General features: G+C 60.3%; 1 protein-coding gene across 3 annotated transcripts in view; it reads left to right on the top strand.

The window, feature by feature from the left end:
- The window catches only part of PLEKHG4 (pleckstrin homology and RhoGEF domain containing G4), a 98,351-nt gene that overhangs the window by 69,068 nt on the left and 16,326 nt on the right, over window positions 1–12,957 (top strand). For all 3 annotated transcript variants that reach the window (XM_089781393.1, XM_075940575.2, XM_089781392.1), the window contains one exon: window positions 1,425–1,616. In XM_089781393.1, coding sequence (XP_089637519.1) covers window positions 1,425–1,616 — 192 coding nt within the window. The remainder of the gene's footprint in view (window positions 1–1,424; window positions 1,617–12,957) is intronic.

The raw sequence follows: 12,957 nt of genomic DNA, 5'->3' as shown, positions 1-12,957 counted from the left end.
CCCCACGGCTCCGGGCTGCTGCTGGAGGCACGGGGACCCCACGGCTCCGGGCTGCTGCTGGAGGCACGGGGACCCCACGGCTCCGGGCTGCTGCTGGAGGCACGGGGACCCCACGGCTCTGGGCCGCTGCTGGAGGCACGGGGACCCCACGGCTCCGGGCTGCTGCTGGAGGCACGGTGACCCCACGGCTCCGGGCTGCTGCTGGAGGCACGGGGACCCCACGGCTCCGGGCTGCTGCCGGCTGACAGCACAGAGGTCTTGGGAAGTCCGGGATTCTGTGACTTCGGCAGCCTCCGGGACACAAGCGTAGCCTTGGTGACTGGTGCAGTCCTGCTCCCGGCGTTGAACCCTGAAGTGCTGGGTCGCTCTGGAAGCTGCCCCCGCCGAGCCCTTTGCCAAGCAGCTCCGTCTGGGGCGCCCGTCGGAGTTTGCTCCCAGACAGCCGCTGAAGCCTTTTCATCGCTGGGTGGCAGGCGAGGGTCGTTCGGTCCCTGCTTCTGTGTCTCCCCCCGCCCCTGCCAGCTGCCTCTGCAGGCCGGGCCACCCAGGAGGGAGTTTGGGAGGCAGACTCGGCTCAGTGGAGCCGCCACGTGGCCGTGCCCGGGACGGGAGTGTTGAGCCACGTGGCAAGGGTGTGCGATGGCTGTTTCTGAACTCCCTTTAGAGCCGGAAACGCTTCCTGAGGCCTGGGCAGCCAGTTCTCGTGCAGGCCTTTTGGGCTATAGTGACCGCGTTGCTGCATCGAAGCTCAGCGCTGTCCGGCCACAGGACGCTTTGGGGCGGCTGCCCCAGGCCCCGTGCTTTGGGGGTCCCGTGGCAGCCACGTGGGGCCCAGGGCAGCCAGGAGGGTTACCCAGGGGTGCAACAGGGGTTCCCCTTTTCCCCCACCGCGGTGGCAGGAGCCGGAGAGACTCAGCTCCCTGGCTCGTCTCCAGCCCCCTGCGCTCCATTGCACTGTGGTGGTGGGCAGGGGAGCCCCCCAGCCCCCAGCACTCTGCTTCCTGCCACTGTGGGGCGCACTGGGGCGGGTTGCTGGGTTGCTCCAGCTCCCGTCACCACTGTGAATGTGGGGAGGGAAGGATCCCTGCTGTTGCCCCGCACCAGGCCCCTGTAGCCTCTGGCTTGTGTCTCTCGGGAGAGGGGGCTTTGGGCAAAGGGTGGAGTCGGAGTGGGAGGGGGTGGAGCTTGAGGGGAGGGGCGGAACAGAGCCTGCAGCAGGGGGGAGGGTTGCCCCCACCCTAGGGAGGCTCTGTCTGAGCTTCCCAGTTCAGAGGGCCGCTTAAAGAGGACGCTTGCCCGAGAGCACTGCTGTCGGCATTGCTGTGCCGGGCTTGGCTTAGCTCGTCCGGACGGCTCCCAGGGGCTGCGGAAGTCTCCCGCGCTCTCCCTTCCAGGTCTGACCCGCAGCTGCCGTTTCCTTTCAGGACTATTGTAGGCGGGGCTGGGAGATGTTAAAGAAGCTGGACAAGTGGGAAGATGTTTCCTCAGCAGACTTGCATGTCTACGGGCGCAAGCGGCACGCGTACCATAATCAGCTGGCTGAGTTCGGCGCCTCTCTGGAGGGTGCCCGGAGTCGGCTGCGAGACACCATCAGGCTATACGAATTCTTCGACAAGGTGAGGACACCCAGTGCTGAGCTTTGAGGAGGGGAAGGGGCGGGGCCGTGAAAGGACGTGTCTGTTGGGGAATGAGGGGAAGATCCCAGCGTTTTCATCTGGTCTGATTCTGCCAACCTCCAAGCCATGACTGGGATGGAGAAAGTGAATAAGGAAAAGTTATTTCCCATAGCACAAGAACTAGGGGTCATCAAATGAAATGAAGAGGTAGCAGGTTTAAACAAACAAAAGGAAGTTTTTCTTCACATAGCTCACAGTCAACCTGTGGAACTCCTTGCTGGAGGATGTTGTGAAGGACAGGACTATTAGCCAGGCTGGGCAGGGAGGGTGTCCCTAGCTGAGGCTGGGAGAGGGCAACAAGGGAGGGATCACTTGATGTTTCCCTGTTCTGTTCATTCCCATCTGCCATTGGTCACTGGCGGAGGACAGGACACTGGACTAGATGGACCTTTGGTCTGACCCCGTCTGGCCGCTCTTATATGCAAGCCCAATGTGATGGACACGTCCCTTTCAGTCAGCCCCAGAGTCTGGTGGGTAGAAGCACCATCTGAGAGACCGGGGGGGCGGAAGTGAGTCCTGCAACCGTACAAAGAGCCAGAAATGGCCTGAAATCGGGAGGCGAGGCGCCGGGAGCCCGGAGTGCCTGGAATTCCCTCCCGTTTGCTCTGAGGCGAACGTGGCTGCCTGCTGTCGGGCGCTCGGCGCGGGTTCGCTTCTGAAGTCGCTGGTGAGGAACAGGCGAGTTCCCGGGTGCATTTGGCGAGCGCCAGAGGCCAATGAATCCGCGTTCCATTTGTGGCCCGGTTGTCCAAACGCCGGGAGGTCGACGCGCCCAAATTCCAGAAGGAATCAGGCCCTGCAAGTGAAGCGAAAAGACGGAGGCATCCAGGTAGCTTGTGTGGCAGGCTTTGTAGAAACCCCCTTTTCAGGGCGTGGGGCGTGGCTGGTAGGACACGGTTCAGCCGGCTCGTGCTGGTTCGCGCCTGACGCTCCCGGGAGGGGAAGGTCGTAGGCACCTGCACTCTGGTGTCGGCATCGCGGACCAACCGCCTCGCCCAGCTTCTGTAGCGCCGAGCGAGCTTCGGCACCGCGGCATTTGTAGTAAGACCTCCCTTGGGGCCAGGGTTTCCGTCTCGGGACAGGCACGCGCCCGCCTCCCTCTGGGCGTCTGGCCGCCCTTCCCAGCCGCTCAGAGCCCGGGACGGGGGGCAAAGCTACTAGCTTCCCCGTCTGGTAGGTGTGTCCAGAGGCCACCACTGGCCCCACGGGGGCTAAGGCAAAGTGGCTGAGATAGAGGCCCCCCTGCATCCCCCTGGGTAACTCTCACCTGGGGACTGCCGGTGCCAGCCCAGGCGTGGCCGATGCTAAAGCCCTGCCAGACTGATGCGGGGGAGCAGAAGGGGCAGCTGCCCCAGGGCCAGGCGGTTTAAGGGGACTGGCTGATGGGGGTTCTGCCCCCGGCCTCGCCCCTCCCGGGAGCCCAGAGCTTTCCCCCGCTTGCTCGTCTGTAAGTCCCAGCATATACTCCCCCCGGCTACCTCCCAGCAGGCTGCTCTACCCGTGGGCGTGGCGGCGTCCTGGTCGGTGGGGCAGTGACGCAGCAGGGGGACGGCGTGCTGCTCCTAACAGACGATGGACGTTCTCGCGCTTGGCCGTGCTCTCCACCGCCCTCCCGCCCCCCAGCTCTGCAGGCGCCTGGGCGAGTGCCGCGCTGGACCGGGGAGGGGGACTCCCTTCGATCGCCATCCCCCCACGGCCTGGCCCCGGTGAAGGCAGCGGCCCTGATCTGGGGCAAGGAGGGCTGAACAGAAGTTTGGTCCAGTGAACGTTCTCCCTTCCGTGGCGGGGCCTCTCCGGTCTCACCCAGCTGTGGTGGCTGCCTGGTCCCTGAAAGGCCGTCTGCGAAGCCTGAGTCTGGACAGGCGGTGGCGGGCGGCTGCGATCACTGCATCTGGGGCTGTGCCGTGGGGCTGCTCGGCTTGGTGGGTTCGAGTCTCCTTGGTGCCGCGGAACAGGGGAGCGGGAGCCAGAAGAATGCAGCTCGGGGGGCTGGGTAGCAGGCCAGGCACGTAACTGGCTGCCCTGTGACATGGCTCCAGCTCAGGAAATCCACTGGCTGCTGCCCCGGCTGAGGGCTCTGTCGTGGGCAGCGGCTCGTGGGGGCATTGGGTGCAGCCCCTCCCAATCCTGCTCTTCCCTCGCCTACATTACCTGCCGCCCCTGGGTGCCATGCAGGGGCTAGGGGCCAAGGGGGAGCAGCATGGGGGTGCGGGGGTTGGGGAGCCCCTGGGGGCCAAGGGAAATGGGTGGTGCTAGGCCCACAGGGGTCCCCAAACACAAGTTGGCCCAGGGTGCCATTTTCTCCAAGGCCGGCCCTTGCTGTGTGTGGAGAGCATCCCCTCCTGGTAGCCTGTCTGCTGCTCCCTGCCCCTCCCCCCACTAGTGTGGGAGCCTCCCCCCCCCCCCCCCGCGTGGGAGTAGCCCCCTGTGACATACCCGCCCCCCGTGTCTGGCACTCAAGCCAGCACTCGCCTTCTGTTCAGAAAACAAAGGGCCGGCCAGGGCAGAAGGGGCCGTCCCTGCAGCTCCTCCCCGCTGTCCCTGTAGGAATGCTAATGGGTCCGTCCCATCTGCCAGCAGATGTCACTCCTTCGTGCTGCGCAGGCCGCCCCAGCCCTCGGCCGCTCTCCGGGCATTGCCCCGTGGAGCGCGGCGCAGGCTTTCCACGGCAGACGGGCCGGGACAATGCTCCTGTGAGTACCCAGCGTCCGGCCATGCCGTTGGGCGGAGGGCTTGCAGACAAGGGCGGGAGAGGAGACACAGCGGTGCTGGGGCACGGCCTGGCTGTATTCCGGCTGGATCTGGCGCGCTGGCCGCGTTCAGACAGTGTCCCAGGGACTCTGCCCGCGGGTGTTTGCCGGCCTGGAGCGTCGCTCTCTGGTTTTCCGCCTCGCGGCGACAGCCCCACGACAGACATGACCCAGATTAGCTCTGTGCTCTTTGCCCGCTGGCGGAAAGAGAGCCGCGGTGCCGGCTGTGTGCCGGGGGCATGAGGTGCAGGAAGGTGCAGGCTGCCCCCCAGGTACCTGCGCCTGGCCAGGGCTTTGTTTGACTGGTCGTGGCCAAGGTACGGCTGCAGAAAGCCGGGACTTGGTCCTGCTGCTTCAGATCGGGACGGGCTGGCTGTCCGGGGGGTGCAGGAAATGGACTTGCTGTGTCGATCTGGGAACTTGAAAACGAGGGCTTGAGAAATTAACCAGATTTAGAAGAACATCAGACCGGGGCAGACCCAAGGGCCAGCCAGCCCACTGGCCAATGCCAGGTGCCCCAGAGGGAGTGAACAGAACAGGGAATCCTCACGCGATCCCTCCCCAGTCACCCAGATTCCTCCAAGAAGGGGTCTGAGCCCCTCACCAGAGACAGTTATGGGGAGCAGGCCCCCCCCCCGCAAGCTTAAGGGCATCTTCCCGGTGAGCCCCCCCATTTCCTCTGCTGCTGGGAAGTGGGACGGCGCTGTCCTGGACCCCGGCTTGGGGAGTGCTCGCTGGCCTCCATCTGCAGCAGGGGATTCTCCCTGTTCAGCCTAGACACAAAGAGCAGAGGAGCCGGAGAAGAGCCACAGACAGGCGGCTGGAAGGGAGCCGGCCGTGGCCTGGAGTTCTCAAAGCCCAGCTCCCTTTGTACTGCATGCCAAAGTCTTCTCCAAGCAGGCTCCGCTTTCCCCGGGTGTCACCCCACGTGGAAACTTCCAGCTGCTTTTTAGAGGGGAATCACCCCAGCCTTGGTGGAATCAGGGCTGGGTAGACACCAGGCAGGCGGAGATGCCCCGTGCTTGCCAATTGTGGGAACTGGGTAGGCACGGGGAGCGCCAGCTGGTTGTGCTCTGTCCGTGTGAGCATGTTCAGTGCAATCCAGGCAGTAAATCGCAGGGAAGGGGGGGCCCGTGTCTTCCCACCCCCTGCACAGTAGTGGAAGAATGCGCAGGATTATGGGACCCCGGGGAAAAATCTCTTTGCTGTCAAAAACCTTAAGAGGAGATCCGCCCGTATCACCATCGTCCACAGTGATCCAAGTCGGGTAAACACTGAATGGAGTCTTTGTATTCGTGCACTCTGATGCATTCATGTTCTTAATGGGTTTTGGGGACCCAAATGTTCTCCGGGTAAATCTTAATCCACCTCTGCCCATGCATCAACCCGGACACCACGAATCCACAGTGGGATAAACATGAAGCAGGCTCCCCCTCTGCCTCTGCCTAGCAGCGGGGTGCTCTCTTTTCCAGTTCCTTCTGCATGAAAGGCCCAGCCGGCAGCTTGAGACTCAACGGGATCTGATTAACAAGGGGATTTGGTCAGATTAACACCAAATGAGCAGTCTGCGCAGCGCCTCTAGACTGCCACTCTGTGAAACTCATCTGGAGGGATCTGGATTTCCTCTCCAGCACATCTGAGGAAGTGGGTTTTACCCACGGAAGCTCATGACCTTATACCTCTGTTAATGTCCAAGATGCCAAAGGCCTGTTTGCTGTTTTCAAAGTTACAGACTAACACAGCGACCCCCTTGAGACTTCATCTAGAGGGAGTCACTTGGGTTCCTCTTGTAGAGACAGCCTCTGGTTTCCAAGACCAGAAGGGTCCACTGGGATCATCTCATATGATCTTTCTCGGTTAGACTGGAGAGCCCAGGGTGAAGTATTTGTTGCCCACGTAGATCGTTATGAAATGTAATCCGTCTATCTCTTGCCCGTCTCTGTGTTAAGCTAAGTACACCGAGCACCTTGAGTCTATAAAATACTGGGAAAGCGTTAGCGTTCTTCCAGTCTTCTGGTACTTCCCCAATGTTTCAAATCTTACTGAAATGCAACTTTAGCAGGCCAATGTGCCCTCAGCCAGGTCTTTGAAAACTCTTGAAGGCAAGTTCTCTGCTTCCCAATGGTCATTTACAGTTTTTGCTGATTCAGTTCTTCCTGCCAGTTGATTTGGCCCATCACTGATTTCCGCTTTCTGAAACTGTCCCTTTGAAAGCACCAGGTGTTACCCGTCACTGAGCTGGGTTTTATCTTGTATGCACATCACAAAAGTGCACAAAGATAGTGACACAGCTATATTGGGAGGAGAGCATTGCTCCTTGGCTTGCCCTCATAAAACCACCCAGCTCCTGGGTCAGCCAGTTGATGCCTTTTTCAGATCACAGGCCCATAACGAGTGCACAGCTGCTGCTATGGGGCGGGCATGTTGCCTGGGATGTGGACTTTGGGTGGATGTGGCCGTTGTGGCTGCAGGATTGGCACAGTCACAGCCATCCAGATACCAGCTTCTGCCTTTGATCAGCCCGTGACGCTAGCCCCGTCACCCACGTCTTACATTTCCAAACAAGCGCCAGGAGGCTTTCTCCCATGCTGCCCCCTGTAAACATTCACAGGGCTCTCTTTATCCTCCTTCCTGCTCCTCCTTAACTCTCCTCTGCCACGATGCCCACAAAGAACAATTGTTGTAGCCCACGGCTGTGCTGAGACCACTGCCGGTTGTGCTGATCAATATTGCCTCCTGGTGTGGCTGGGGTCGGCATCTGTCGGCCATCACTGGCCTTCTACTTGGATCAGCGGCTTTTTGGTCTATGTATAGCTCCTAGCACAGGGGAGGCGCTGGTGCATGCCGAGGCCTCCTAGGCAGTGCAAATAATGCAGCGTACTAATAACAGCTCAGAAGGTGAGCAGGGTGGCTGGATTTTACTACCTCCCCCATTAAGAGGGAGTGGAGAGACCAGGTTACCTACCCAGCAGGTCACTCAACTCCAGGAGTGTCAATCGCTCTTTCAGCATTGCCTGGATTGCTGATCGACTTAGGCCTGGTCTAGGCTGCAGCGGAAGGTCGAATTAAGATACACAAATCCAGCGACGTTAATTATGTAGCTGAAGTCAAAGTATCTTAAATTGCGTTTCTGCTCCGTTCACACAGCGGGAGGCCGACAGGAGCAAACGCTCCCATCGGCTTCCCTTACTCCTCATGAGGAGCAGGAGTACTGGCGCCGATGGGGGAGCCCTCTGAGTTCGATTTAGCGGGTCTTCACTAGACCCGCTAAATCGAACCCCCGAAGATTGACCATGGCAGCATCATGTAGATGTGTCCACAGTGTTCTTTTCCCAGATAGATCAGGAGTAAGAGTGTTGGGGTTAGTTCCATTTTCTACTACTCCATTTAACCCAGCGAGAACTCCAGATTCAACTCTGGGATGCAAAACCCTTCCTTTGCGGGGAGCGGAGTGAGAGACGCACGACTCCACTGTGCCCACAGGAAGCTACTCATGACGGATTATGAGGAGTCTGCTGGGGATACTGTGCTGTGGAATGCCTGGTCTCTGACGCCTGCTTGCTCTCTGAATTGCAGCGTGTGTTTGACGGAATGGGGCGTTTTGTGCTTTAGGACGTGGCTGAGGGAATTTGTGTCCATTGCCCCAGGACGTAGTGGAACCATCTTTCTCCAAAGCACTACGGGGGTGCTTGGGGGCAGTTGGTTCCTCTCCTGCTGTGCCAGGCCCATCAGGTTTCAGCGGTGGTGTTTTTTTCCTGCTGTTGTTGCTGTCTACCAAACAGGTGGCGTGTCCTGTGCTGAGAGTCCTCCACCCGCTTCAGCAGCAGTAGTCTGAAGTTCAGCCCCTTCCCCCGCCCTGTTTTCTCTAGTTCCCCGGGCTTGTCCATCTGGTGTGTAAGCAAGCAGCATGTGCTTGTGAATAGCAGAGCTGGTCGGGTGCCCTAATTGGGCGCCGTTGCGCCAGGGGGACTGCAGCGATCCTAGCCCTGTGCACACGGATGTGCGCTCTCCCGCCGGATGGACCCCGCTGTAGAAATACGCAGGTAGGATTCGGGTTATTTTTCAGGCTGCTTATCGCTGAATGACGCGCTGCCTCCAGGACCGAAAAGTTAGCTTCTCCGTGGGGCATTGGCTGCCTGGGAGCCTCCCTGCTATTGCCAGAAGAAGTTTCCGAGCAGACCCAATGCAGTTGAGAAGCTGGGTGCTGTACAGAAACAATTCCCGGTGTAACGACCGGCTCGGCGGTCCCGGAGAGGGAGGGTTTTCTGGGTTGCTTTGCTGTGACGGTAACAGGCGAGCCGGGATGACATCGCGCTCCCTGTTCGCAGTCTAATCTTGGGCTTACCCGGCATCATGGAGAACTGTGAAAGTGAGGGGTAGCCTCCCGACATTGCAAAAGGTGACAAAGGACCCCAGGGCTGCTGTGAGCCAGGCAGATGTGTGTGGCTGTCCAGGGGGGATTTCCGAGGGAAGGGGGGGTGCTAATACAAAGACTCATTCTCGGAGGAAGGGCAGCGTGCTTTCTCTGGCAGATTGTGCGCGGGGGACGGGGGGAGGGAGACCTTTTCTTTGGCTTGTGCGCTATTGTGTGCTCCCGGGCCGTGAAAGCTTGCACTGTGAGTATTGTCCTGGCGGAGAATGACAATCTGTGGGGCCCCAGCGCGGCTGAGGGCTGTGCCTTGGCAGCTGCCTGCTGTAAACAAATGCCCCGCTGGACCCCACGGCTCCGGAGCCGAGGGCAAGGGCTGGGCACGGTCCCTGCGGCACGTTCGGGAGGCCTCTCCTCGAATCTCTGCTGCCGAGGAGGCTGGGTCCATCCGGGCGGTGCAGCGGCAGAGAGCCTGGGGAAGCCCCTCGTACACTACACACAGCACTGCACTTAGCTGCGCTGTGTCCTGGCCCAGGCTCCCCCCTGCCCGCCCATTCCTCCCACCACCGGCGCGGAAGCACCGTCGGGGCCAGGAGAGTCAGTGTGGTGCAGTGTCGGAGCCCCAGGGGCCGGGGACTGACAGGCAGTTGTGGTTGCCAAATCCTGTGACGCTGATCACCAGGGGTCAGGTGCATAGACACCAGACTGTGTGGCAGTTTGGGTCACAGTTATCCCCGGGAGACTGTCACCTGATGGGCTGATCACACCCCTGAGCCCACCAGCCAGCCTTCTGCCCCCCCCAAAGCTCTGGTCTCCCCCAGCGTTGGCACCGAGTTGGGGTCACAGCCCCAGTGGGACCAGAACCCCAGGCAAATCCAGCGTACTCTGCACACAAGCATTACGCAGCGCAAGCTTGTTCGGTGTTTGCTCCCTGTACCGCCGAGAGAGAGAGGCACTGCTGTTCCCCTCTTCCCCAGGAACAAATTATTGACACGGGGTTTGATAATAAACAAACGTGATGTTATTAAGTGTAACAAGTAGGATTGAAGCAGCTGCGAGTGATAACAGACAGATCAAAGTACGTTGCTCAGCAAAATAAAACCAAACCTGAGCGGTGGAGGTTCTGGGGTCTCCCACTCCGTAGTCATAGCCAAGGTTTGCACCAGGGTCAGATTTAGGGCAGGAAAGTGGCTGGCGGGCCGGGCGCGGGGAGCCGCCAGGCTTGGGGTACTGTTGTTGTTGGTGACTAAAGGACAAGTGGGACGTGTCAATTCCAGTTTGAAGGGGCCAAGGAATATTGAGACTATGACGTTTCCCGTAAATAAGCAGATGGGACCCCTCTCAGAGTCACCCTGCAAAAGATGTCGCTGTGCAGCAAGATGGGTCGAGGCCGCGTGTCCAAGTAAAGAAACACTTTGGTCTCTTTCTGCTCTGTGGTCAACTCTACTGGAAAAGGCCAAAAAAAAGCCCCTCTCGAAGTTTTTGAATGAGCCTAAAATAACATTTCAGCAAGAGCTTGCTCTGTGCCTTCTGGCTGCCATTCCCTCATCCTGCTTGTGTCAGACGCGGCCTCCTCCTCTTGCCATTCGGTGCCTGTCTCTGGAGTTTTGCAAAGGGTACCCGGCCTGTTCCCAGTATCCGCTCTCAGATGGAAGATCCTCACGGGCCGTGTTACAAGTCTGGCTCGGTGCCCTTCTTGGAGAGCACTGCACTGACACAGCAGGCCAGCGAGGTACCAAGGGGCTGAGACTTACAATGCCCTGCGGGACCTGGAGCAGTCGCATGAAGCCCCGGCTGGAGTCTCACAGGAAGCACGAAGGCTGGCAAACCAGCTCCCTCGCTCCACACGTCTAGCGTCAGCTGTGGTTTGTGACGCGAGCCTGTTCCAAGCAAGTGGTGCTGGGGAGGCTTTTACAAACTCGAGCGCTGGGCACCCCACCACGCCGACGTCGACGAGAAGTTGATGTCGTTGGGACCTGCAGAGAGAACGGGTCTGAAGATGCCGGCGGTGCTGGCAAAGGAATGGCAGAAAACTGCAGAAGCGAGCCCATCGTCAAGGAACTCAGTGTCATTGGAAGAAGAGGCAGTGACAAATACCCTGGGAGTGCGCTGATTAGGGAGAAGTAAACCTGCCTTCGCTCTGCGCTGCATCTTTCTGAGGCTCATTCTCCGGCTCCCCTAATGGCAGGGGGGTCCCGGCACTCTCTGCTTCACCCCGGCCCCTGGCTGTAGGACAGGTCCAGCAGCGAGACCTACATACTCTTGGGGGTGGCTGGGCCCTGTGGGGGGAGGACGGGTATAATCCTTTTGATAATGAGGTTCAGGAAAGGCCCCTCTGTGGCTGACCACTGATTGGATCACAAAAGTTGGCTGCCATTTTCCTGGCAGGGCCCAGACATTGGGCGTAATTTGAGCGGGTCAGCGTTCCTCTAACCTTTTCCATCCACGGGCAGAATAAATGTTTCTGTGTGCATCGAGGCCTGTGGGAATGTGCACCACCAGTAGAAACACTGCTAATCAGCTGGGCGGCGCTGGGCAGTGGCTGGACAAGTATTCAGCTTACAGGGAGCTGGCACCACCCAGCACTTTGTGCAGGGCAAGCTGTGGAGGAAAGCATGCTTCGGCACTAGACCTCCCAGCACCCTGATGAGGGAGCCCTGCTGGGGCCTTCCCTGTCCCGCACCCCGCACCTTTTCCCAGTACGGGTCTGCATGCGCTGCCTGAAAGGTGAGTGTGACAGGGCGTGTGCACCCGCACTGGGCTGGAAGGGGTTAATACCCGGTGGGCAGAGGAAGCCCCACCCCTCAGCTACACTGGGCATGCTCCAAGAGCTGGGTTAGTATAAAAGGGAGCAGCTCTGGACACTGGAAAGGAAGGACCAGAGGGGAACCAGCCAGAGACCCTGCCAGCAGGAGCTGGAGGCCCAGGAGACTGGATCGAGCTGGAGGAGCCTCAGGGAGCGACTGGTGCCGTGAAAGCAGAGCACCCTGAGGCCTGATTGCCCGGCTGCCAGGGATGATAGGAAGTGACCCAGGGGCGCGAGTGGTGTCTCCTGCCCGAGGGAGCTCAGCGAGTTGCAGCCGGATGCCTTGCAGAGCGAGTGGTGAACCACTCCGCCACTGCCAGGGCCCTGCCTTGGGGCCCAGTGGAGTAGGGCCGCACTATTCCACTGGGCCCCCCTACCAGGGCTGCTGCCCCAACCCCACAGACTCTGGCCATTAGGCCGCGCTGTCTTACGGTGACAGCCCGACTCCGATCCCCAACAGACCAGCAGTGGTAAAAGCAATGGCACCCTCCCTCCCCAGATCTCCCCTCTTGGGATGGGGTGTACATACACCGCGACTGGGAGCAACAGCCGGAGCCGGCAAAGCCCAGGAGGGGACGGGGCACACGCTGCTCACTGGGTGCTGGGCAGCGCCCTCCCTGCGGCCATTCTGCGGGCTGAAAAGTGCTGCTGGGAAGACGCTGTGACCTGGAAACGCCTGCGCGGCCGGTGAGCGGCTCGCTGGAAGGCAGAGCCCATTGTGCGGAGCACAAAGCGGGATTCTTAACGAGCCAGCGACAGGCACCGGGGACTGACAGTCCCTTCTCAGTTCCTCTTTGGCTGCTGGCGCCAGGAGGTTTGCTGCAGCCGCCCCTGTGTGCCTCAGTTCTCAGCAGGAGCGCGAGGTGGGCCAGGAGAGGCTCTCGTGCGCTCTCGCCCTCTCTGGCGCGCTCTCTCCCTCTCTGACGCGCTCTCTCCCTCTCTGGCGCGCTCTCACCCTCTGGCGCGCTCTCGCCCTCTCTGGCGCGCTCTCGCCCTCTCTGGCGCGCTCTCGCCCTCTCTGGCGCGCTCTCGCCCTCTCTGGCGCGCTCTCGCCCTCTCTGGCGCGCTCTCGCCCTCTCTGGCGCGCTCTCTCTCTGCCTCGTCGGGCTGCTCTTTCCTGGATCCAGCCCTGGGGGAGGGCAACGTGTTCTCTTCCCACCTTATGTGAGGAACCACATGCCCACCTCTCTGGCCCCCTGGGGACAACATGTGAGTCCCCGTTCCCCGGTGAGGCCAGCCCAATGGCAGGGACACGCCTTGCCCAGCTCCCCCCGGCACAAGAAGCGAAGGGGTCACATGGGGAATGCTGAGGGACCCATGTGGCCGGGTAAAGAGCTCCGCTACCATGACAACGAA

This window comes from Pelodiscus sinensis, chromosome 12 (genome assembly GCF_052426305.1).
Source record: "Pelodiscus sinensis isolate ZL-2025 chromosome 12, ASM5242630v1, whole genome shotgun sequence".
In the NCBI taxonomy this organism is placed as follows: domain Eukaryota; kingdom Metazoa; phylum Chordata; order Testudines; family Trionychidae; genus Pelodiscus; species Pelodiscus sinensis.
The sequence above is the reverse complement of the archived record's forward strand: the minus strand, read 5'-3'. Positions and strand labels throughout refer to the sequence as shown.